The sequence below is a fragment of the Physeter macrocephalus genome, chromosome 20, assembly GCF_002837175.3.
Source record: "Physeter macrocephalus isolate SW-GA chromosome 20, ASM283717v5, whole genome shotgun sequence".
Classification (NCBI taxonomy): Eukaryota; Metazoa; Chordata; class Mammalia; order Artiodactyla; family Physeteridae; genus Physeter; species Physeter macrocephalus.
In genome coordinates this window covers 90,739,450-90,761,143 of record NC_041233.1, presented here as the reverse complement: position 1 = coordinate 90,761,143, position 21,694 = coordinate 90,739,450, and the positions used below count along the sequence as shown (strand labels likewise).

The 21,694-nt window shown below is 49.8% G+C and overlaps 1 protein-coding gene across 1 annotated transcript in view; it reads left to right on the top strand.

The window, feature by feature from the left end:
• The first annotated feature begins 15,801 nt into the window (after positions 1-15,801).
• Positions 15,802-21,694, top strand: part of EIF4EBP1 (eukaryotic translation initiation factor 4E binding protein 1) — a 19,186-nt gene continuing 13,293 nt past the window's right edge. The window contains exon 1 of the mRNA XM_007127471.4: positions 15,802-16,026. Within this exon, the coding sequence (XP_007127533.1) occupies positions 15,882-16,026 (145 nt within the window). The 5' untranslated portion in view covers positions 15,802-15,881. The remainder of the gene's footprint in view (positions 16,027-21,694) is intronic.

Sequence of the window (21,694 nt, the reverse complement as noted above, 5' to 3'; positions counted from 1 at the left end):
GCGCGGGGCGGGAGGGAAAGGGGGAAGGGGTCTCGCAGCTTACCCGGCTCAGGGGACGGGGCAGCGGGCCGGCCTGGGCCATCCTCCCCAGTTGACCGACGAGAACGCACCGCCTGCCCCGCCCCCGCTCTGGGTGCCACTACTGGGGAGGGGGTGGGAGGAGGAGTGGCGGCCCTTAAAGGGGCAGCGGCCAATAGTCGCGACGCTCGGCGCCTGGAGGGAAATTGGGGCGTGCGGAGGGAAGCGCGACGGATGCTTGACTCCTGCATTAGCCAAATCCGGAGTAAGATTTGTAAGAGGTAGGTCACGCCGTGTGTCCTCTGCCACGGCGTGTCCGCCCCTGCCAGGACCGGCTGCACACACTCAGCGCGGCGCTGCAGCGGCGTGGGTTTTCTGCACCAATTCCCCCGGAAGGTGCAGCAGCAGCTCTCGGGGAAGGCACAGGAGAAGCCCCCAACCCTTTACCGTGTCGGAGGAAAAGGTAACCTTCCCAAGGCAAACAAGATGACCCACAGCAGCCCCTCGTCTGCTTGGGTGTCCCTCCCCCTAAGATATTGTAAGTTAAGTCATAGAGGGCATCCAGGGTCTTCCCTCTTCTCCCAAGACCCACTTCCAATGAGATCTGGCCCCCTTCCCTTCTATCCACTTACCCTCCCTGTCACTCTAGTTTCCCTTCTTTTTTTTTTTTTTTTTTTTCCTTTTCAAATCTTCCATTTTCCAGGAGTCTTTATCATTGCCTGCTCATTTGAACTTGGATTTGGCCTCAGATAGCCTAAGACGCTGAGAGTTTCCATTTCTCTGTCTTCCACATTGCCCCCTCCACACACTTTCCACCAAGAAAACTTCTAGATGAGCCCCTTTCTCTTAAAATGCTCCTGTTGTAGAGACATGTTAAAAATGAACGAATGGGTTCCAGGTTGAGGCTTATCCACCGTCACCCCCAGCTCTCCACAAATCTTCCATCACCATGGCAAAGTCTTCTCTCTACTTCCCTGAAGATTTTATTCACGAACATTTAAAACACTGAGCTGAGGAATCCACACGTTGCGTCTTGGAGTGTGTGGAACCACAGGCCTGGTATTTTAGTGTCCGTTGAAGTCTCTCTTACAATCGTGCTTCTGTGTTTCTTACTTTTCTCTTTTGACGAGGTAATGCATCCACATTATTCAGCCATCAAAATATACAAAATATACAAAATGCATGTAATACAAAGTTGCCTTCAGCCCGGTTTTCAACTCCCTAACAGATAACCACCATTACTTAGTCTCTTTTTTATCTTTCCAGTAATATTTTTATATATAAACAGGTCAATGCAAATACATATGGCTTTGTCGTTTCTTTTCGACCCAAATAGTAGTAAAATATACCCACTGTCCTGAACCTTGCTTATCTTACCTTAACAATATATATCTGTGATGCTTCCATAACGATGCACAAAAGCCTGCCATTTTTAGTATTCCATTGTATGGATATACCATAATCTCTGAAACCAATCGGCTATTAATAGACATCTAATTTACTTCCAATCGTTCCTAGTAGATGATGTTGCAATGAATCACCTGTAATCATGTCATTTCACGTGTCTGTGAGTATATTTGTAGAATAAATTCCTGTAAATAGAATCACTATATCATGCGGTATACAGTTTGCAAATTTAAAAGATATTGCCAGATTTCCCTCTCCAGGCAATGTACCCACTTACCCTCTTGCCATCGTTTCTGATGGCCAGCCAGGGGTGGGAGGCAAGTGACCGACTGCTTTGGGAAATCATCCAAATGACTGGCCCCAGGGAGTTAGGCTGTCGGGTCTGTAGAGGTCATCCAACTGTGGAGAGAAGCGTGATTGCCCAGAGAGGGCTTTACCCTGGCCCTGGGCCCCCAGATGACCTTTGTTCTGTACCCTTGGAGGTAAACTGTGCATGTGGACCTCTGAATCTGCTGAGTTCAGGCCCCTAGGCTGCTGCTGTTTATGTGTTGAGGGCTCCAAGGACGCAGGTCATCCTGTTGTGTCAGAGGCCAGTTGTGTGATGGTCTGTGATTTAGAAAATGTGGTCAGCAGAACCAGAAAGACGCAGCAGCTGCCCTGCCCCATGGGCAGAAGTTCTAGGAGCAAGGTGTGCTCGCCTTCCTTTGTTGGTTTTAGCTCCTGGTCTGTCCCCTGAGCCTCATGACTGGGTCCGTGCACGTGCGTGTGGCTGCCTGCCTGTTTATGTGACGGGGTAGGAGGAAGCCTAGCTCAGGCGACTGAGCCCTGTACTTTGTCCAAGACTATGCGTGTTCAAGCTTTCCCCTCTCATCCTGTCTCTCTTCTTCCACTGTAAGCATCCATGCCATGCCGTGTTTGAAACGCTGTGCGTAGGTGTGGCCTCTGAACGGCTGGCTTGGTGTTCGCTGTTTCTCCTTTTGTTGCAATTAGTCGGGTAGAATGCTGAGCTAAAAGGGGTCTGAAAGATCAAATCCAACACCAGCATTTTACAGAATTAAAAAGCTGAGGTCCGGAGAGGAAACTGAGGTTGGACCATAATCTCACAGTAAAGGTTCCTTCCCAGCAGGAGTACAGGCATCTGAGGAGCTGGCTCCTCTTCCCAAGCACCTCCCCCACACTCCCTGGCAGTCTGTGGCCGGTGCCACCTTCCAGCCTGTCCTCTGGAGGGGAGGCAGGGCTTGGAAAGGACCACCGCCCAGCCCCCAGAGCTGAAAAGAAGCCCCCCACCTAACACTTTCCTTGTCTTCTACAACATGCCATGGCTACTCTCCACACATCTGCTGTTACCCAAGGAGAGGCAGGGAAGGAGCCTCCATCTGCAGGAACCTAAAGGTCCTCTTGTGCCTAAGAGCTGGCCGGGGACAAGAGCCTTATTCAGGCAGAGACAGGGGTGGACGCTTAGGATTTTCTCACAGTGCCTTTTCTCTTGCTCCTGGTCATCCATGAAAGAGGGGATCAGAAATGTTCCTGTCCCTCCTGCAGCAGGAAGAGAAATCCTTGTTCTAATCTCTTTGAATAGTGAGTAAACTCCTTGACTATTAGAGAGGCTGCTGCCCAGGGACAGGGCAAGGTCACACAGCCCACCTGCAGCCCGCACAAGAGTTTCTTGGGGTTCAGGAAGGCACCCTCTCCCAGGGAGGTCGGGGAGCGATCAGGAGGGTGGGAGAGGGAGAGAGCAGGAGAGGGTGCTCACCAACCCTCAGATCATGCCTTCCCAGTCACCCCTGGATACTGCTTCTGCTGATTTCTGTGCAGCCTGTTTCTTCGATTGGAAGCCTGGAAGAGGGCAGATCCGCCGTGCTGCTTGCATCTGTGGTCTCTTCCCTCCCTCTCCCTGGGAAGGAAAGCTCCAACAAGGCTAGAGCCTGTCTGGCACTCAAGCTGCACAGTCTCTGGCCTTTTCTCTCACAACAGCCCACAGTTTTCGCTGGGAACAAGTACTGAACAAGGAGTAGCCGGTGCCTGGAAGAAAACGGAGCAAAACAAGGGGACGGTTTCTCCTCCGACGACGGGGAGACCCACGCCTCGCATATGAGACCCTCCAGTTAAGACGGAGACGGAGCGAGGAGCTTTCCTGTCTGGAAAAAGGAAGGAAGCTGAGCCCCGCAAACCCTTTTTTTTAAAAAATAAATTTATTTATTTATTTTTATTTATTTTTGGCTGCGTTGGGTCTTCATTGCTGCACGCGGGCTTTCCCTAGTTGCAGCGAGAACTAGAGAAAACTAGTTTTCTAGTTGGGGGCTATGCTTCGTTGCAGTGCATGGCCTTCTCATTGCGGTGGCTTCTCTTGTTGTGGAGCACGGGCTCTAGGCGCGTGGGCTTTAGTAGCTGCAGCACGCAGGCTCAGTAGTTGTGGCTCACGGGCTCTAGAGTGCAGGCTCAGTAGTTGTGGTGCACGGGCTTAGTTGTTCCACGGCATGTGGGATCTTCCCGGACCAGGGCTCGAACCCATGTCCCCTGCATTGGCAGGTGGATTCTTAACCACTGTGCCACTAGGGAAGCCCAGGGCTCACTTCTTACTTGAGTTTCTTTGCTTGGTTTGGCTTACTTTCCACTCACATGCCTGGACTCACATCTCCCCCCAGATTAGGAAGTGATTCCAATGTCATGATACCATTTAAGACCAAAGGCAGCAGCCCCAGGAGCCAGGAAGGCATTCCAGGATGGTGTGATGGGACTAAGGAACTCCTGGGCTTGCAGGGAACAGGAAGAGCACTCCGACACCACCTGTGATCGCCAGGGAAACACCATGGGGCCCATGGAGGGATTATCTTTTTAACCACTTCCAGCATCTGGAATCCTCTCGATAGGCTACAGAAAGGAAGTCCCTCCAAAGTAATCTTGCCATGACCTCCTCCACCTCCTCAATATAAAAATGAAATGCCACCCCTTCCAAATGCTTCCAGCGTAGAAACCAAAGGGTCCACACTCCTGCCTTTCATTCCACTGTTCCCATTTCTCCTGGCCCCCAACCAAGCCCTCCACTCCTACTGAGCCATTGAGTACCAGAAGAGGAAATGTCAGCAGGATGGGGGGCCTGGTGGCCTCAGGGGCTCCAGAGCAGAGCTTGGCAGAGGGGGAAGGAGGGCTATCCTGATGTCATCACTTTTCAGGAGACCTCGGGCTTTTTCTGCCCAGTTCTGGGTAATGGGCTCAGCAGCTGGTGCTGGGAGGTGATGAAGCCTCTGAGGTCTTGAGCTGGGATCTTGGTTCCTGATGCACAGTGGAGACAAGATGCTTGGTGGGGATCAGGAGGCCCTGAGAAGAGCAGGACGAGAATATTCGTCTTAGTCTGTTCTTTCTGAAAAATAACTGAATACCCGCTGGGTCCAGAACACCTTCCTGGACCTGGTGAGAAATGCAAAAAGGTACAAGCCACAATAATGCCCTCACCAAGCCCCGTGTATTGTAGATTATTGAATACACAGCTGAAAAATAGGAATACTCACCAACTCTCATGTTAATGAAGGCAAAATAATTTGATACAATTCAAGTAGGGTATATGCAGGGGCTAGTTAAGTGAGTATAGGAGCTAATCCAGGAAGACTTTTTGGAGGAGGTTCCATCTCTACTTTCAGGAAAGGGCTGGCCAGGATTTGATCCTCCTTTTATTTCATCCTGGTCTCCTACAGTATCTTATATGGGGTAGAGTAATTCCTCCCAATTTATTTATTTATTTATTTTTAAGATTAGTTTAGGCACGTTAGGGCCTGTGCTTTCTCATCTAAGTGTTAGAATGAGCTTATCTATGTCTACAGAATATCTTGCTTAAGTGTTAGACTAAGCTTATCTATGTCTACAGAATATCTTGCTGGGATTTTGATAGGAATTACATTAAACCTATAAATGAATTTGGGAAGAATTGGCATGTTTACTCTGTTGAGTCATCCAATCCATGACCACAATGTATGTCCCCGTTTATTTAGGTCTTCTTTGGTTGACTTTATCAGCATTTAGTAATTTTCGGCATACAGATCCTACACCTATTTTGTTAAATTTGTAACTAGGTGTCTCATTTTCTTTGTAACAATTATACATGGTATAGCATTTTAAATTACAGTTTCTGCCTGTTTGTTCTTAGTATATAGAAATGTGATTTGTTTCGTGCATTGATCTTGTATCCTGTGACATTGCAGAACTCACATAGCAGTTATGTGAGCTTTTTTGTAGAGTCTTTGGGATTTTCTGCATACACAATCATAACATCTGCAAATAAGGACAGTTTTCTTTCTTTCTTTACACTCTGTATGCCTTTTTATTTCTTTTTCTTGTTTTTTTGCAGTGGCTAGAACTTCCAGTACTATATTGAATAAGAGTAGTGAGAGGAAGCATCCTTGCCTTGTTCCCAGTCACAGGGAGAAAGCATTCAGTCTTTCACCATCAACTATGATGTTAGCTGTAGATGTTTTTTGTAGATGTCTTTATCAGACTGAGGTAGTTCCCCTCTCTTCCTAACTTGCTGAGAATTTTTAATCATAAATAGGTGTTGGATTTGTCAGATGCTTTTTCTGTACTAGTTGATAAGATTATGATTTTTCTAATTAACCTGTTGCTATGATGGACATTTTTTAAAAATATTTATTTATTTATTTGGCTGCGCTGGGTCTTAGTTCCATGCGGGATCTTCGTTGCCACTTGCAGGATCTCCGTCGCGGCATGCGGGATCTTTCGTTTCAGCATGCGGGTCTTTTAGTTGTGGCATGCAGGACTTTTTTTTTTTTCTTTTTACTTGTGGCACGTGGGGTCTTTTTTTAGTTGTGGCAGGCATGCGAACTCTTAGCTACGGAATGTGGGATCTAGTTCCCTGACCAGGGATCAAACCCAGGCCCCCTGCATTGGGAGTGTGGAGTCTTAGCCACTGGACCGCCAGGGAAGTCCCTGGACATTATTTTTAATCTAAACTTTATTGACCACTTGATATCGTGGAATTTTGAATATTGAATCAGACTATATATGTGGAATAAATCCTACTTGGTCATAGTATATAATTCTTCTGATATTTATAATTGTTTTAGAACAATGGATTCAATTTGCTATATCTCACGAGAGATATTGGTTTATAGTTTTTTTAGTACCGTCTTTATCTGGTTTTGATATCAAGATAATACTGGCCTAAAAATAAGTTGGGAAGTGTTCCCTTCTCTATTTTCTGGAAGAGTTTGTGTAAAATTGCTGCTTATTCTTCTTTAGGTGTTTGAAACTGGAGTGAAACCATCTGAGCCAGGAGATTACTTTTTGGGAAGGGAATCTGCTTTATCTTGATCATAACTTCTTTGTGCACTGGAGTCACAAAGGCGTTGGCCAAGTTACAAACTCTAGAATTGCAGAAGACCTTGGCAATCATCAAGTCCCACATCCCTCACTACATATGAAGACACTGAGGCTTGGGCTGAGAGAATAACTTGCCCAAAGTCGCAGAGCACTTTAGCAGAAGAAATGGGAAGAGCCCGTGGACCAGGATGCTCAGTCCAGCGATCTCTGCTCCTAAGTTAATGGGAGTGGCTCAAGAAGTGGAGACTTTCAACTTTCAGACACCCTGGCATTCATTGCCCACTTGCTCTCTTGTAGGAGGAGATCAAAGTCTTCCCTGTGTACGAGCGCTTGATAAGAGGGTTCCCCAAGTCTCTTCTAGCCCATAATTAGAACCAGAAAGGGCAGAGGTCGAGAGCAGAGCTGGCAACCCAAGACCAAGTGGGCAGAGAGACAAAGCTTTGGCAACTGAAGTTTCCCAACAAAGAAGCAACCACAGGGCTGATCAGCCGGGGAACCTGCTCCCTTTGTTGGTGTGATGTGCGCTTGGACCAAAGAGGAACAGAGGAAATTCCCTGGCAGTCCAGTGGTTAGGACTCAGCCCTTTCACTGCAGTGGCAGGGGTTCGATCCTTGGCTGGGGAACTAAGATCCTGCAAGTCGTGCAGCGCAGACAAAAAAAAAATTTTTTAATAAATAAATAAAATTTTTTAAAAAAAGGAGGAACAGAGAAGGTGGGCACATCTCCTAACTGACTCAGCAAACAGTAGGAAGTTAAGTCTTGCAGCTCACACCGCTCTGGCTCCCTGCAGCCAGAGGCCACTGTCCAAACTGCAGGTAAGAAGGCAGAAGGAAGGAGTGGAGGGGTTACACCTTCTCATTAACATAACTCGACATTCCTACAGCCGAATCCCCATCACTGCAACAGTGTTGTCCAGTGGAACCTTCCACAATGGAAATATTATATATTATATATCTGTGCTTTCCGACAAGATAGCCACCAGTCACATGTGCGTAGTAAACACCGGAAATGTGAGTAGTGCAAGTAAGAAACTACATTTTTAATCTTATTAAATTGTAATTAATTTAATTTAAATCGTCATATGTGGATAGTGCAGATCTAGAGGAACCTCTCTTTGTAAATACACTCATGAACAAACATAAAAACGGGGGGGCTTCCCTGGTGGCGCAGTGGTTGAGAATCTGCCTGCCAGTGCAGGGGACACGGGTTCGAGCCCTGGTCTGGGAGGATCCCACATGCCGCGGAGCAACTGGGCCCGTGAGCCGCAACTACTGAGCCTGCGCGTCTGGAGCCTGTGCTCGGCAACAAGAGAGGCCGCGATAGTGAGAGGCCCGCGCACCGCGATGAAGAGTGGCCCCCGCTTGCCACAACTGGAGAAAGGCCTCGCACAGAAACGAAGACCCAACACAGCAAAAATAAATTAATTAATGAATGAAAAAAAACCTCCTACCCCCAACATCTTAAAAAAAAAAAAAAAAGCAGGGGAAAAGCAGAATCATAATCTATGACAAAGGAAAAGGCACTAAGGTATGACAAGTCACTTAAAATTGAGCTAAAAACCTCACTCCTCAAATTTGCACCAATATTACACAATGCTCTGGTTTCATTTTATTTGGTGGTCTACGCATGCTAGTTTTTAAAAATTCACCTTTGGCAATACAAAAGAAGGAGCAAATAACAGGCTTCAGGGATCCAGATGGAAGTTACTAACCGGCTATAGAGTTAGCTTAGAGAAAGAACACTGCAGGCGTTTGTTTTGTTTTGTTTACTGGTATATCTCCAATGCCTAGAATATTCCCCAGCAAAGGAGTCTCTCAGTAAAAATTTGCTGAGTGTGACCTCAAGGACAGACTGTCAAAGGAACTGATCTAATTAAAAAGAAATGTTTGCAGCGGGAGGACCACTAGAGGGCGCGCCAGCCCAGCAGCCAAGAGGCTGGGGAACAAAGACCGGGAGACTCTTGGTGTTCCCCTAGCGCTTGCCACGCTCTGGGGTGGCTTCAGAAGAGGAAAGCCCGCCACCCCCTCCCATCACCCTGCATGTCTTCCTTCCTTTTTATTCGTCTGAACGTTTTCTCGTGTGTACAAGCCAACCCACTGACCCCGAGGTCAGGATGGCCATTCATCTATGGGCAGTGCAAGGCCCCTAGCCCCAGGACGCTTAATAAATGTCACATTTTGCGCCTCAAATAAAGGAAATGGAGAGTCACAGGCAGAAGCCCAGGCTGGGAAATCAGGAGGCGGGCTTCTAGACAGCTCTTTACGCTCACTGGAAGCCCACCAGGTCCCAAAGTTTGTGCTACACGTTTTAACCCAGGTAGATAGTGTTACCTCCATTTTACAGATGAGAAAATTGCATTTCAGAGTGATTGGCAAAGGTTACGTACATCATAAGTGGATTGTGAACCCAGGACGTTTTCTTTACAAAACCCGTGGAATTAACACTGTGCCATCATCTTTGAGTTCAAAGATGTCGCTACTGAAGGCACTGCTTTCTGTGGGATCCAGTGAGGCTGGAGACTGAAAGTTGGGGTTCAGTTGGAGTCAGGGGAGGGGAAAGAGAGGGAGTTACATTGCAGCTTTTCCTGGGGAGCTGAAGGAAGGCACGGTCAGCACTCAGAAGGGCGGGGTGGACCCACCCTTGGCAAAAATCTTCAAGGTTCCTTCTGCTATGGACTGAATGTTTGCGTCTAGCCTCAGATTCATGCATGTATGATGGTTACCCCCGCAATGGGATGGTTGGGGGTTTTTTGGTGTTTTTTGGGGGGGGCCACACTGTGGCATCTTAGTTGCCCAAACAGGGATCAAACCTGCGCCCCCCGTGGTGGAGTGCAGAATCTTAACTACTGGACCACCAGGGAGGTCCTAGGATGGTATTTAGAGATGGGGGCTTTTGGGAGGTTAGAGTTAGGTTTAGATGGGGTCAGGAGGGTGGGCTCGCCTCCCATCATGGGATTGGTGTCCTTATAAAAAGAGAGGAGTGACCAGAGTTCTCTCTCCCCACCACCGTGTGAGGACAGACTGAGAAGGCGCTGTCTGCAAACCAGGAAGAGGGGTCTCACCAGGAACCATATCTGCCAGCACCTTGATCTTGGACTCGCAAGCCTCCGGAACTGAGAAATCAATGTCTGGTGTTTACACCACCCAGTCTGTGGTGTTGGACACCACCCTTACCTCCACTGTACCCTTTCCTGTGCTTTGGGATGGCTTCCCCCTCTCCTCACATCAAGACCAGCTCCCAGATAAAGATCCCACCTATTTCACAAGTTCCTCAGCTCCTCTGAAGCACTCTGAGGTTTGGGAATCACAGGGGTGGTGATGAAATGTATGGGCTTTGGACCAAGCAGTTTATAAAAATATCTAAATGTGGGCTGTGGCATGGGCAGACTAAGCCCCTAGCCCCCCAAGCCTCATGTGTGAATTAGGAATACTTGTTATACTTGTCCTACAAGGTCCTGGGGCCATTTATCAGTCTTGTCAATGTCAGACCTCTCACATGCGGGTCAGGCACAGAGCAAGAACACAGGAAGTGTCCGTTTCCTTTCCTCCTTGCTTGTGGTGTCACGAATGTGAAGGTCACTTTACAGTTAGCGGAACCTTTAGCTCAGGACAGAAAGCTTTTTAAAAACAGGGGATTTCAGGCATCAACCTGTGAGTGGAGGAGATGTTTGGGGGTGGGGGAGAACATTTGGGGACTGAGGATCTTGAGTGTAAGGGTGAAACCGTGCAACTCAGATTGGGACTTGAACCCATGTTCTTTCAACTGAGATCCCACACCTGGTCTCAGGACTTAATGAAGCTCAGGTTCTTGATGTCTCACTGCAGAAAGAATTCAGTGAGAGACAAAGTGATAGGTAAGGAGTGGATTTATTTAGAGAGAAACACACTCCACAGACAGAGTGCGGGCCATCTCAGAAGGTGAGAGTGGCCCCAGGGTATGAGGTGGTCAGTTTTTATAGGAGTGAGTAATTTCATAGGCCAATGAGTGGGAGGGGTGTTCCAGCTATTTGGGGGAAAGGGCGGGGATTTCCAGAAATTGGGCCACAGCCCACTTTTTGACCTTTATGGTCAGCCCTGGAACTGTCATGGCACCTGTGGGTATGTCATTTAGCTTGCTGATGTGTTACAGTGAGCGTATACTGAGGCTCAAGGCTTGGACCTATTTGGTTCTAATCAGTTTATGCCATGTCCTCGAGCTATGTTATTCTTTTAAAGGTTGTGCCCTGCCCCCTTCCCTCCTGTTTCAAGGGGACTGGGGACACAGGTCACCGCTCTCACCCCAAAGCGAGAAGAGTGCATTGTGAGGCTCAACACACATATACACACATAAACTCACGCACTTGCTCAGGACCTGGATTCGCTCTGGGCTGCTCCGCACACGCCCCTCCCAATTTCCCCTCTACTTGCTGTGCTGGAATCTTCTGTTGCCCCTGCTTGGTGCCCCAGGAGGTTGGCCCACAGGGCAGCATCAATGGGCTCCCTTGTCCTCTGTCTTCTGGCTGGACTGGGCCATCAAGGAGCCTGGCAGCAGAGCTGAGGGCAGGAGGCCAGCGAGGGTGAGTTTCTACCTTCCAGCTCTTTCCCTGTGCCCAGCCAGGATGGCAGGTGACAGCTCCTGTGTGGCCTCTCCCTCTCTACCTCTCTCTGTCTTCTCTCTCTCTCTCTCTGGATTCCAGTAAACACCTTCCTCACTCCTTCAGGCCCAATTCCGGCCCCAGGCACCACGATTTCCCTTTTGGTTTTCCAACCTCCTGTCCTCAACTTTGTAGATCCTCCCTTTACTAAACTCTCCTCAAAGTACCTGACTTAAGTGACCCTGAGGGACACGCCCCTGAAGGCTGGTTAGGGCCAAGGATCTGGCCTCCCGCTGGCCCCTGGTGACTGCAGTGCCACTCTTCCTCAGTTGCCACCAAAGGCTCTCAGCTGTTCTGCTCTCCCGGCCCACACACAATACCTTCTAAGCCTGTGAGGCCCCATCTCAGGTGGACACACCCAGGGTCCCCCAGGCAAACCGCCCTGCATAGAGGTCAACACACCCACCCCCTCCAGCACCCTTGCATTGTTTCCACAGTGGGAAGATGAGATTCCCAAGGAATTAAGCCCAACAATGTGTTCTTGAAGTCCAGGTAAAGATTGTAGACCCTGCTGAGCCATTAACACTTCTTTTGCAAACTCTAAGCCCTGAAACTACACTAAAACATTAAATTCAGCATTGGGAATCCTTCACATCAGCTCATGTGTCCTGTCACCATGGCCCTGTGTTCTTTAGAGGCTCTTGTGCCCTCTTATACGACAAGTGATTCCTAATCTTCCTGCCCCAGATGGAGATTCAACCATTTACAAAAGAGCTGTTTAAAAACAAACAAACAAACAAGCTCATAGATACAGAGAGTACAGATTGGTGGTGTCAGAGGCAGGGGGTGGGGATTAGGAGAAATGGGTGAAGGAGGTCCAAAGGTACCAAAAAAAAAGACGTTAAAGAAAATAGGCAGGACTTCTGTGGCCGTCCAGTGGTTAAGACTCCATGCTTCCACTGCAGGGGGCACGAGTTGGATCACTGGTTGGGGAACTAAGATCCTGCATGCCACACGGTGTGGCCAAAAAAAAAAAAAAAAAAAAAAAAAAGGTATACAAAAGAAAACAGGGAGATTCTCCACTGACTAGAGGATAACAGAGGATCGTTGAAAAGAAAGAGCTCTTAGCGTAAGAAGTAGCCTTGCCGTTGAGTTTATCGGAGGCAAAGCAGGGCTAAGATTCACGAGTACACAAAAGGGTGGAATGCTGGGGGGCCCGGAGACACGGCATGAAGGTGTGCGTCAGTCAGCCATCAGCTCGGGTTTGCAAGCAGGGCCATCCAAAAATGAAATAGGAGAGAGATAGTATGAGGAGACAGACGGCCAGCCAGGATCAGGATGGACAAGGGCCACGGAGCCACTCACAGCGTCCACTAGGCAGTGATGCTACAGATGTGTCTGGAATGGAAACCACAGCTCCATGAAGAAAGGCTGCATCTACATCTGGGGCGGTAAGTATAGAAGAGGAGCCCAGAATCCCTTATTGTACAAGAAAGCACAGTAGCGTCCAAAGACCACTGGGGGGTTGGCAACAGGACACGCTAGCTAATAGGAAGGAGTCCCAGTGGTGAACCAGGAGCATTTTCAGCATCAAATAACGTTCGGAATGGATTCAAACAAACACACCAGCTCACTTCTCTCTCACTGCCTCCCCTACACTCCCTGGCTTCCACTGGAATGTGATTCCTCCCTGATTCTGGAAGCCTTTCTCCTCTTGTGTCTCCTGCTCCATCCTCCCCAAGGCAGAAATAAGTAAGTTTAGCTCTTAGTAGAAGCACCCAAAAGTATTCCAGTGGCCTTTGTCAAGAGTGAGAGTAAACCCACGGTCCCTGCCCGTAGGAGCCAATACTTGATTACAAGGCTTCCTATGAATGAGTCCCTGCTCCGTAAAGAGGCAGAAACCACCATAGGTGAAATGTCTGGGCAGGAAACAGAATTCAGCAGTTTGTCAAAGACATAAAATGTCAATGCTGAGGGTCCTCAGAGATGTTCAAACACCCCCCCCCACCTCACCTGACAGATGCTGAAACAAAGATGCTGAAAAAAAAGGCCCAGAGAAGGAAATAGCTGGTCCAGGACTAAAGAGTTATGTGGTGGCAGCACCTGGCCCAGGCTAGTATTCTTCCCATATCCATGCCCCCACCCTTTGGCTCCCCTGCAGCCCTCAGACTCCCCTCAGCAGCCCTTGGCAGCCCTTTTGCTCAGGTCATTGTGAGTGTGGAGTTTTCTAAGCAGGCCCCTTCCCTAGAAACTCTGCTCTAACCAAACTTGCAGGTCTGATAAGGAACAAAACAAACCTTTTCAAAACAGTCCCACCCAAGGGAGGGGGACGGGCCACTTTGTTTTCTTGTGTGGTGAGAACAGGGCTGGCCTGGAAGGGAGGCAAGACTGGGTCCTGGTCCTGCCTCAGGCATTTCACAGCTGTGTGATCTTAAGCAAACCCTTGTTCCTCTCTGGGCCTTTGTTTTTTGGTTGGTTTGTTTTGTTTTTTAATAAGATGGAGATAACTATTGTCCTGGATGACCTATAAAGTACCTGGCCAGAGCTAACATCTGATGATTCCATAGTTTTCTGGGAGGACAGTTTTGAGATCTTTAGTATTGCTTTCATACCACCTCATTCTAGAGCAGTACTATCCAACAGAAACATACTATGAACCATATATATATATATATATATGTGTGTGTGTGTGTGTATATATGTACATATATATTCTAGTCCCATCAAAAAAAATAAAAAGCAGGTGAAGTTAATTTTAATAATAGATTTTACTTAGCCCAATATATTTAAAACATTATTTCATCATGTAATTAGTACAAAACAAATTATTGAGATATATTACATTATTTTTTTCATACTAAGTCTTTGAAATCCAGTGTGTATTTGTGATTGTGGACTAACCACACTCCAAGTGCTCAGTGGGCACTTGTGGCCACTGGCTACCATGCTGGACAGCATAGGCCTAGGGTTTAGCTCACGAGTGACCAAACCCAACCAGTATTCCTACCTCGGGCCTCACCCTCCTGTAGTCCATTATAAAAAGAACATCGTGTCACTCCCCAGCTTAAAAGATGTCTGATATCTCCTGCTCTTGGAAGACAAGGTCTGCACACCCTGTCATGATTTAAAAGACCCTCCACGGGCTTCCCTGGTGGTGCAGTGGTTAAGAATCCGCCTGCCAATGCAGGGGACACGGGTTTGAGCCCTGGTCCGGGAAGATCCCACATGCCGTGGAGCAACTAAGCCCGTGCGCCACAACTACTGAGCCTGCACTCTAGAGCCCGCGAGCCACAACTACTGAGCCCATGTGTCACAACTACTGAAGCCCGTGCGCCTAGAACCCGTGCTCCACAGCAAGAGAAGCCACCACAATGAGAAGCCCGCGCACCACAATGAAGAGTAGCCCCCGCTCCCCACAACTAGAGAAAGCCTGTGCACAGCAACCAAGACCTAACGCAGCCAAAAATAATAAATAAATAAAATAAATAAATTTATTTTTTAAAAAAATGCATAACAAAAGACCCTTCACAATCCGGCCCTAATTTCCCTTTTAAACTTTTCTCTCTCCTCTTCCCTTCCAAGAGGTGGATACCACAGAGTTTTGTGTCCTCCATTTGGGGATCTCCTTGAGGATTCGTTCCTTCCTTCGTTCATTCAAAAAGCACCTACTAAAGGTCAGGCAGCGTCGCGGGGGTGGGGGGGACGGACCCAACTCAAAGGGTGCAAGGAACCTTCTCTGACCGACTCTTACCCCTCCCCACACGCCCGCCCCACCGAGGTCCAATCTCTCGAAGCCCCACCTCGCTCCAGGTTTACCCCTCGTCGTCACGCAGCTGGGTGGTTTGTCCCCATGTCCTTCTCCCACAGCCTCCAGGGCAAGGAATGTGCATTCTTGGCGCTTTCTTCCACGCCTGCCATATCACGAATGTTCAAAAAACCGATGAATGACCAATCAACCAATCCCCACTTTCTCATCTGAGGAACTAGAGCACGAAACAGGGCAGGTTGAGGGGACCTTCAGGCCTGATGTCCCAGTATTGAAACTAGCCTTCCCCCAGGGGGCCGGATGGGCTAGAATCCCCGCACAGCCTGAGACACGCCCCCGACCCAGCAAGACATTAACCTAGGCAAGCTTCCCGACCACCAACCCCACCCGACCCGTCCCTGCCGGCGTGTCAGCTGGGGACCCGAAAGGAATAGGGGCGTGTCAGAGGGAGACCCGAAAGGAACAGGGGCGTGGCCACTGGGGACCCGAAAGTAATAGGGGCGTGGCCGCGAGGTACCCGAAGGGAACAGGGGCGGGGCGCAGGCTTCGGCGCGCAGGAGCGGGTGGGTAAGAGGCCTCCGACTCAGCGCGGGGGAGGAACCGCAGAGCCCTCGGCCCAGGGGAGGTGGGCGTGGCGGCGGCGTGGGAGGAACTACAAATCCCAGGGGGCGTCATCCCGCGAGGCGGAAGGGGCGGTCTCGGGCGGGGCGGGCCCAAGCGAGACTGAGCGAGGCCAGAGGGCTGCTAGGACCCCGCTCCGGCTGCGGGCTGAGTGCGCGGGAGACCATGTCGAGCGGCAGCAGCTGCAGCCAGACCCCAAGCCGGGCCATCCCCGCCACTCGCCGGGTGGTCCTCGGCGACGGCGTGCACCTGCCGCCCGGGGACTACAGCACCACCCCCGGCGGCACGCTTTTTAGCACCACCCCGGGAGGTAGGCACGGGCTCGGGGGTCGCCGCGCACCCGCTGCGGGTGCGGGCGGTGTGGAGAACGGACTGGGCAGAGCTGGAGGGCTCGGGAACCGCCAGCTGGACGTGGCGACCGGGCTCCGGGGCGCGGCGACTGGGAAGAACGGATACGGGGCATCAGGGAGGCGGTGAGGGTCACGGAGGTGGCCACAGGGAGCGCGCGGGGGGCCGCCTTCCATAGCCCGCCCTCTGGGTGCGAACTCCAGAGCCGCGGCTGCAAATGCCACCACATTAGTTTCCTTCTTTCTGGGAGAGACAGCTGAGTCCTCTCACCCAAACAAACGCACGCTTCCAGGACTGCCACATGCCAAGGTGTGCTGCCCCTTGTGGGTGCTGGGGGCAGTTCTGAGGCGGAATAGGGTGGGGTCAGGGTGACCCACGAACCAAGAAGAGCCCGGGCCTGGGGTTTTTATGGGATAGGTTGTTGGCGTCACTGACTCTTGCAGAGCCCTTTTTCCTTCCCGAGGCACCCCCAGCTTTGGGCTGAGGGTGCTCGCCTGCTCCAGCAGTGCCTCGGCGACACGGGTGGCAGTTCGCCCTTTTACGCGTGTGGTTCTCAGCGAAGGGACCTGGGGCCGCGGGCAGCGCTGTGCAGAAAAACACGTTCTTCTGTCCGGGGGGAGGGAACCCTGAGAATGAATGAGAAAGAGGAAGCTGAGCTGGCGCGGGTGGGGGCCCGCCTTGGGCTGCCCTCGGGAGCCTGGCATTCCCTCCCAGCCCCGGAGTCACGACGCACGGGCGCTGATGAAACCTGCCCGCGGCAGCGCTGTGCAGAAAAACACGTTCTTCTGTCCGGGGGGAGGGGAGGGAACCGTGTGACCTCCCTGAGAATGAATGAGAAAGAGGAAGCTGAGCTGGCGCGGGTGGGGGCCCGCCTTGGGCTGCCCTCGGGAGCCTGGCATTCCCTCCCAGCCCCGGAGTCACGACGCACGGGCGCTGATGAAACCTGCCCGCGCGTTTGCATGATGAAACCCTCTTGCTCACCACTTCCCTCCCGTCCTCGCGCTGATCTCACCCGCTTCTGCCCTTCTCCCCTCCCCTTACACCCTCTTCCACCGCTCCTTCCCGAACTGCTCGGAAAACGCCGCAGATTCCGGCGCTCCGCTGAAACCCACGGGTGGGGGCGGACGCGCGCGGGCGGGGCTAAAGCCTCGTCGCCTGCCAGCGTCGGGGCCACATGCTTATTTTCTCAGGCAGCTGTCCCGCCACCAGCGAGCACAGCGAGATCCGAGGCCCGGAGCTGTTTGATCCAAAACATACAATGTTAAGAGCTGTTAGCGATCTTAGACGTTCTTGTACAACGGTGCCACCTTATTCTATGTTACGCGGCACTGAGGCCCCAAATTCGTGCCCACTGTGCAGTGTCATACCGCTTTCACAGATTGAAGAAGAAATAGCAGCCAAGCATAGAGGGGAGAAATGCTGCCTCATCTATTAAAAATGATCCAAGGAAAAGTTCCCAGCGACCCTTCCTACCACTCTTTGACTCAAATTCTCTTTCCATGCTGGAACTTATAGAGTGCATGCTGTTCTGCTTTTTCTGTGTCATGATGTGTCTACCGGGACTTTTCTGGACAATTTTGGGGCTCCTTCAAGTGAGGGTGTGAGCCTGTGCTTGATCTGTTCAGGGTGGGCACTGAGGCAGGCCTGAAGGCTCAGGTGGCCCTATTTGGCAGCTTTGTTGCTGGATGGGGTGGGTCAGATTGGAAGCTATAGCCAGGGGTGCTGTTGATAGGGAACTCCCACTTCTCACTTTGCACTGGGAAATAGGGGTTTGGGGCAGACCTCAGCCAGTCTTCCTCCTTTTGAAGGTCTTCAGTTGAGAGAGAGAAGAAGGGGCATCAGAGTGTAACTTAGTTTCTGAGGCCAACAGGAAGGAAGCTAGCAGTGCCCAGAGCCTAAAACCAGGTCTTTCTTGTCTGGGGTGTCCAGCGGGGAGGCACAGCTCACAGCCCATAACCTGGAGGATCCAGGCTTGCCTCTGCCTCAGCCAAGTCGTGGAGTCTTCCTCCAAAGCCCACTTCAGCCCAACCCTTTGCCGCCCCTTTGCCCAGGGCAGAGGAGCTTGACCTAATGAGAAAAGGTCATTCCTGGCCCCCTTCTGCTTCAGTCTGGAGTGCTGTTTCTCTGTCTTCGATGTGCATACGAATTACCTGGGGACCTCATTTCAATGCAGATTCTGATTCTGTAGGTTGGCGGGAGGGCCTAAGATTCTGCATTGCTAACTAGCTCCCAGTGATTGGTGTAAGTACCGAACTCCCGAGTACCCAGGAATTAGTGGAATGTGACAGCCCTCACTGTTTCAGTCCTCTGCAGTCTGACCAAAAGTGATGCTTCTATCCAGGTAAACTTCTCTTGAGGTTGGGTTTGGCATCCATCTTTAAACCAGGATCTGGAGAGCCAGGCTTTTGACAGAGTCTTCCTGGGTGGGAAGTCAGGAGCTACTGGAGTAAAGTGTCTGCTGGTCACTCTTGCTGGGAACAGCACTGCAGTGTTTGTCCCTGGGGCAGAATGAGAGCAGATGATCTGAGCCATCTCCATTCCTATGACTCACTTTGCTTTCCATGGTCATTAACCCTACACAGGCGAGCCACTGATCTGAAGTTAGGTATCTGGAGAACTTAAGAGAAGTTTACTTCAGGGAGTGTCACAGATGAATATTTGAGTCTGTGGAGTCTTGTGGGGTGTTTTTTTTTTAAATTTTATTGAAGTATAGTTGATTTACAATGTGTTAATTTCTGCTGTACAGCAAAGTGATTCAGTTATACATATATATTCCTTTTCATATTCTTTTCCATTAGGGTTTTTTTTTTTTTTTCTTTTTTGGCCACACTCTGCGGCACGAGGGACCTTAGTTCCCTGACCAGGGATCGAACCTGTGCCCCCTGCCTTGGAAGCACAGAGTCCTATTCACTGGACCGCCAGGGAACTCCCTCCATTAGGGTTTATCACAGCATACTGAATATAGTTCCCTGTGCTATACAGTAGGACCTTGTTGTTTATCCATTCTATATATATATTAGAATAGTTTGCATCTGCTAATCCCAAACTCCCAATCCTTCCCTTCCCCACCACCCCTTTCCCTTAGCAACAAGTCTGTTCTCTATATCTGTGAAGTCTTAAAAATCTCCAGGGCTTCCCTGGCGGCGCAGTGGTTGAGAGTCCGCCTGCCGATGCAGGGGACGCAGGTTCGTGCCCCGGTCTGGGAAGATCCCACATGCCGCGAAGCGGCTGGGCCCGTGAACCATGGTCGCTGAGCCTGCGCGTCCGGAGCCTGTGCTCCGCAACGGGAGAGGCCACAGCAGTGAGAGGCCCACGTACCACACACACACACACACAATCTCCAGTAACACCATAAACCAGCAGAACCTTTGAGTGGGTCAGATACCTTCATCCACCCTTCCCCCACCAACCTCTACGTCTCCAGTTCCTTACTGGATGTTTGACCCCAAAGCTATAGGGGTTGTTGCTTGGGTGGTAGTCATACCTAAGCCCTGGACCTGGATAAGGTTAATCAGAGGTACGTAGGTAGGACTACAGGTGTTACTGGCACCCTATTTGGTTAGACAAACAAAGTCTGTGCCCAGGAAGCTTACCTTGGGGCAGCTCCCAGGTGTGGCTGTGGAACAGACAGTGCTGGGAAGACAGGGAGGTGGACTGGGCACTGAAGCTGGGGTACAGCCAGTGTCCCCAGGCCCTAGTCACATTGTCTCTTTTTAAAAAGAAAATAAATTTATTTATTTTATTTATTTATTTTTGTCTGCGTTGGGTCTTTGTTGCTGCGCGCGGGCTTTCTCTAGTTGCGGCAAGCAGGGGCTACTCTTTGTTGCGGTGCACAGGCTTCTCATTGCGGTGGCTTCTCTTGTTGCGGAGCATGGACTCTAGGCGCGCGGGCTTCAGTAGTTGTGGGACGCGGGCTCAGTAGTTGTGGCTCCTGGGCTCTAGAGCGCAAGCTCAGTAGTTGTGGTGCACGGGCTTAGTTGCTCCGCGGCATGTGGGATCTTCCTGGATCAGGGATTGAACCCGTGTCCCCTGCATTAGCAGGAGGATTCTTAACCACTGTGCCACCAGGGAAGTCCACATTGTCTCTTTATTACAGGTTAAAAGAACTTGACGTTAGGCAAGGAGGGAACTGTAATGGGCCTCTTTTTACACTGACCTGAGCTTCCTTTTAAAGCGTTTGGAACATTCCACACTATGTGCCTCATTAAAGACTTTGACCAGGACCCTGGTGTAGCGCATCCCAGACTCCCTCCAATGCCCATGGCCTCCCTGTTCTTAAGGCCTTTATGGCATGGGAAGACAGTGTGACCTCGAGGGCTTGCGTTGCAAGTTAGAAAGATGAATTCACACCTGAAATAGAATTATAAGCATCAGAGTTTTATCTACAGACTGAAGCAATTAGACAGACACCCCACGCCACCCCTGAGAACCTGTATGATATTAAGTGAGAATTGCCCCCTCTAAGTAGTCGGCCTGGTAGGCCTTACACTCTAACAATGCAGACACAGCTGTTGGATTTGAATTGCCTTCAGAAGCTTACGTATTTGTTTCCTCAAAGATGGCAGGGCCTCATTATTTGAAAAAGGAGTTTTTTTGTTTTTTCCTGAAAGAGCAAAGAAGTCCTTCATTACCACATTTGGTGAAAGGGCCAGCAGGATGGTACCATATTGTTCTCTTGGTATAAAGTAGTGAGGCGTTTGCTTGTCAGGTCGTTATTTGATGTCGTTCCTGGAAGAGGAATTAGGAAAAGGCAGCATTACTGAAAAAAGGATTGCTTCTTAAGGTGAAACGGACAAAAGGTATTCATTTGTGTGCATAGATCCTTGTGTGTTCAAACAAACAAAGGAAAAATCTGTTACTTTCTCATCTTACTGAGATCCATGCCAGTGTTCTTCCTGCTTTATGATTCATAACAGTGAATCACGTGTATTTGTTTACGTGTTTGTTCCCTAGGTTAGATAGGAAGTTCTTTCAGAGACAGCTTATTTTGCAGTGCCACCAGCTACATGTGATGTCTAGAAGGTGAAGGGTTGAAAAGACTCCTGCAATGAAAGCATTCTCAGGGTAGCCTAGTGTCTCTACCACCAGGCCTGGGTCTGAGCTGGCTTAATAAGAATATTTAGAATTTTCTTTTCTGTCCTTTCAGTTACAGGTATAGTTATTTACCTTGGAAAGTCCCAGAGGCAGAAGCTAACTTCCTCTGAACTTTCCCACTTATCCCAGTATTATTCCCAATCATTATGGAGCAGAAAGTGGAAGGAAGTGACTTTTTATACTGAGCAAGTTAGTATTGGGGCCCAGGTCTTAGACACTAGGATTGCTGCTCTTTATTTACTTGTTTGCCTCCAGTATTGCTGACTAGGTGGAAATAGGTGACATCTGTCCATGGCATTTGGATGCTCAAGACATGGGCCTTGTAACCCATTGCTTATGCCCATGAAGGTTCACGGGGAGAGCTCAGATACTAGACCCAGAGATACTTGTCTTGATGAGAATGGCTGTATCAGTTAGCTACTGCTGTATAACAAGCCATCCCCAAACTTAGTAACTTCAACATCAACAACAATCTGTTATTTCTCTTCATTCTTTGGGCCAGTTGGGCATTTTTTTTTTTTTTTTTTTTTTTTTTT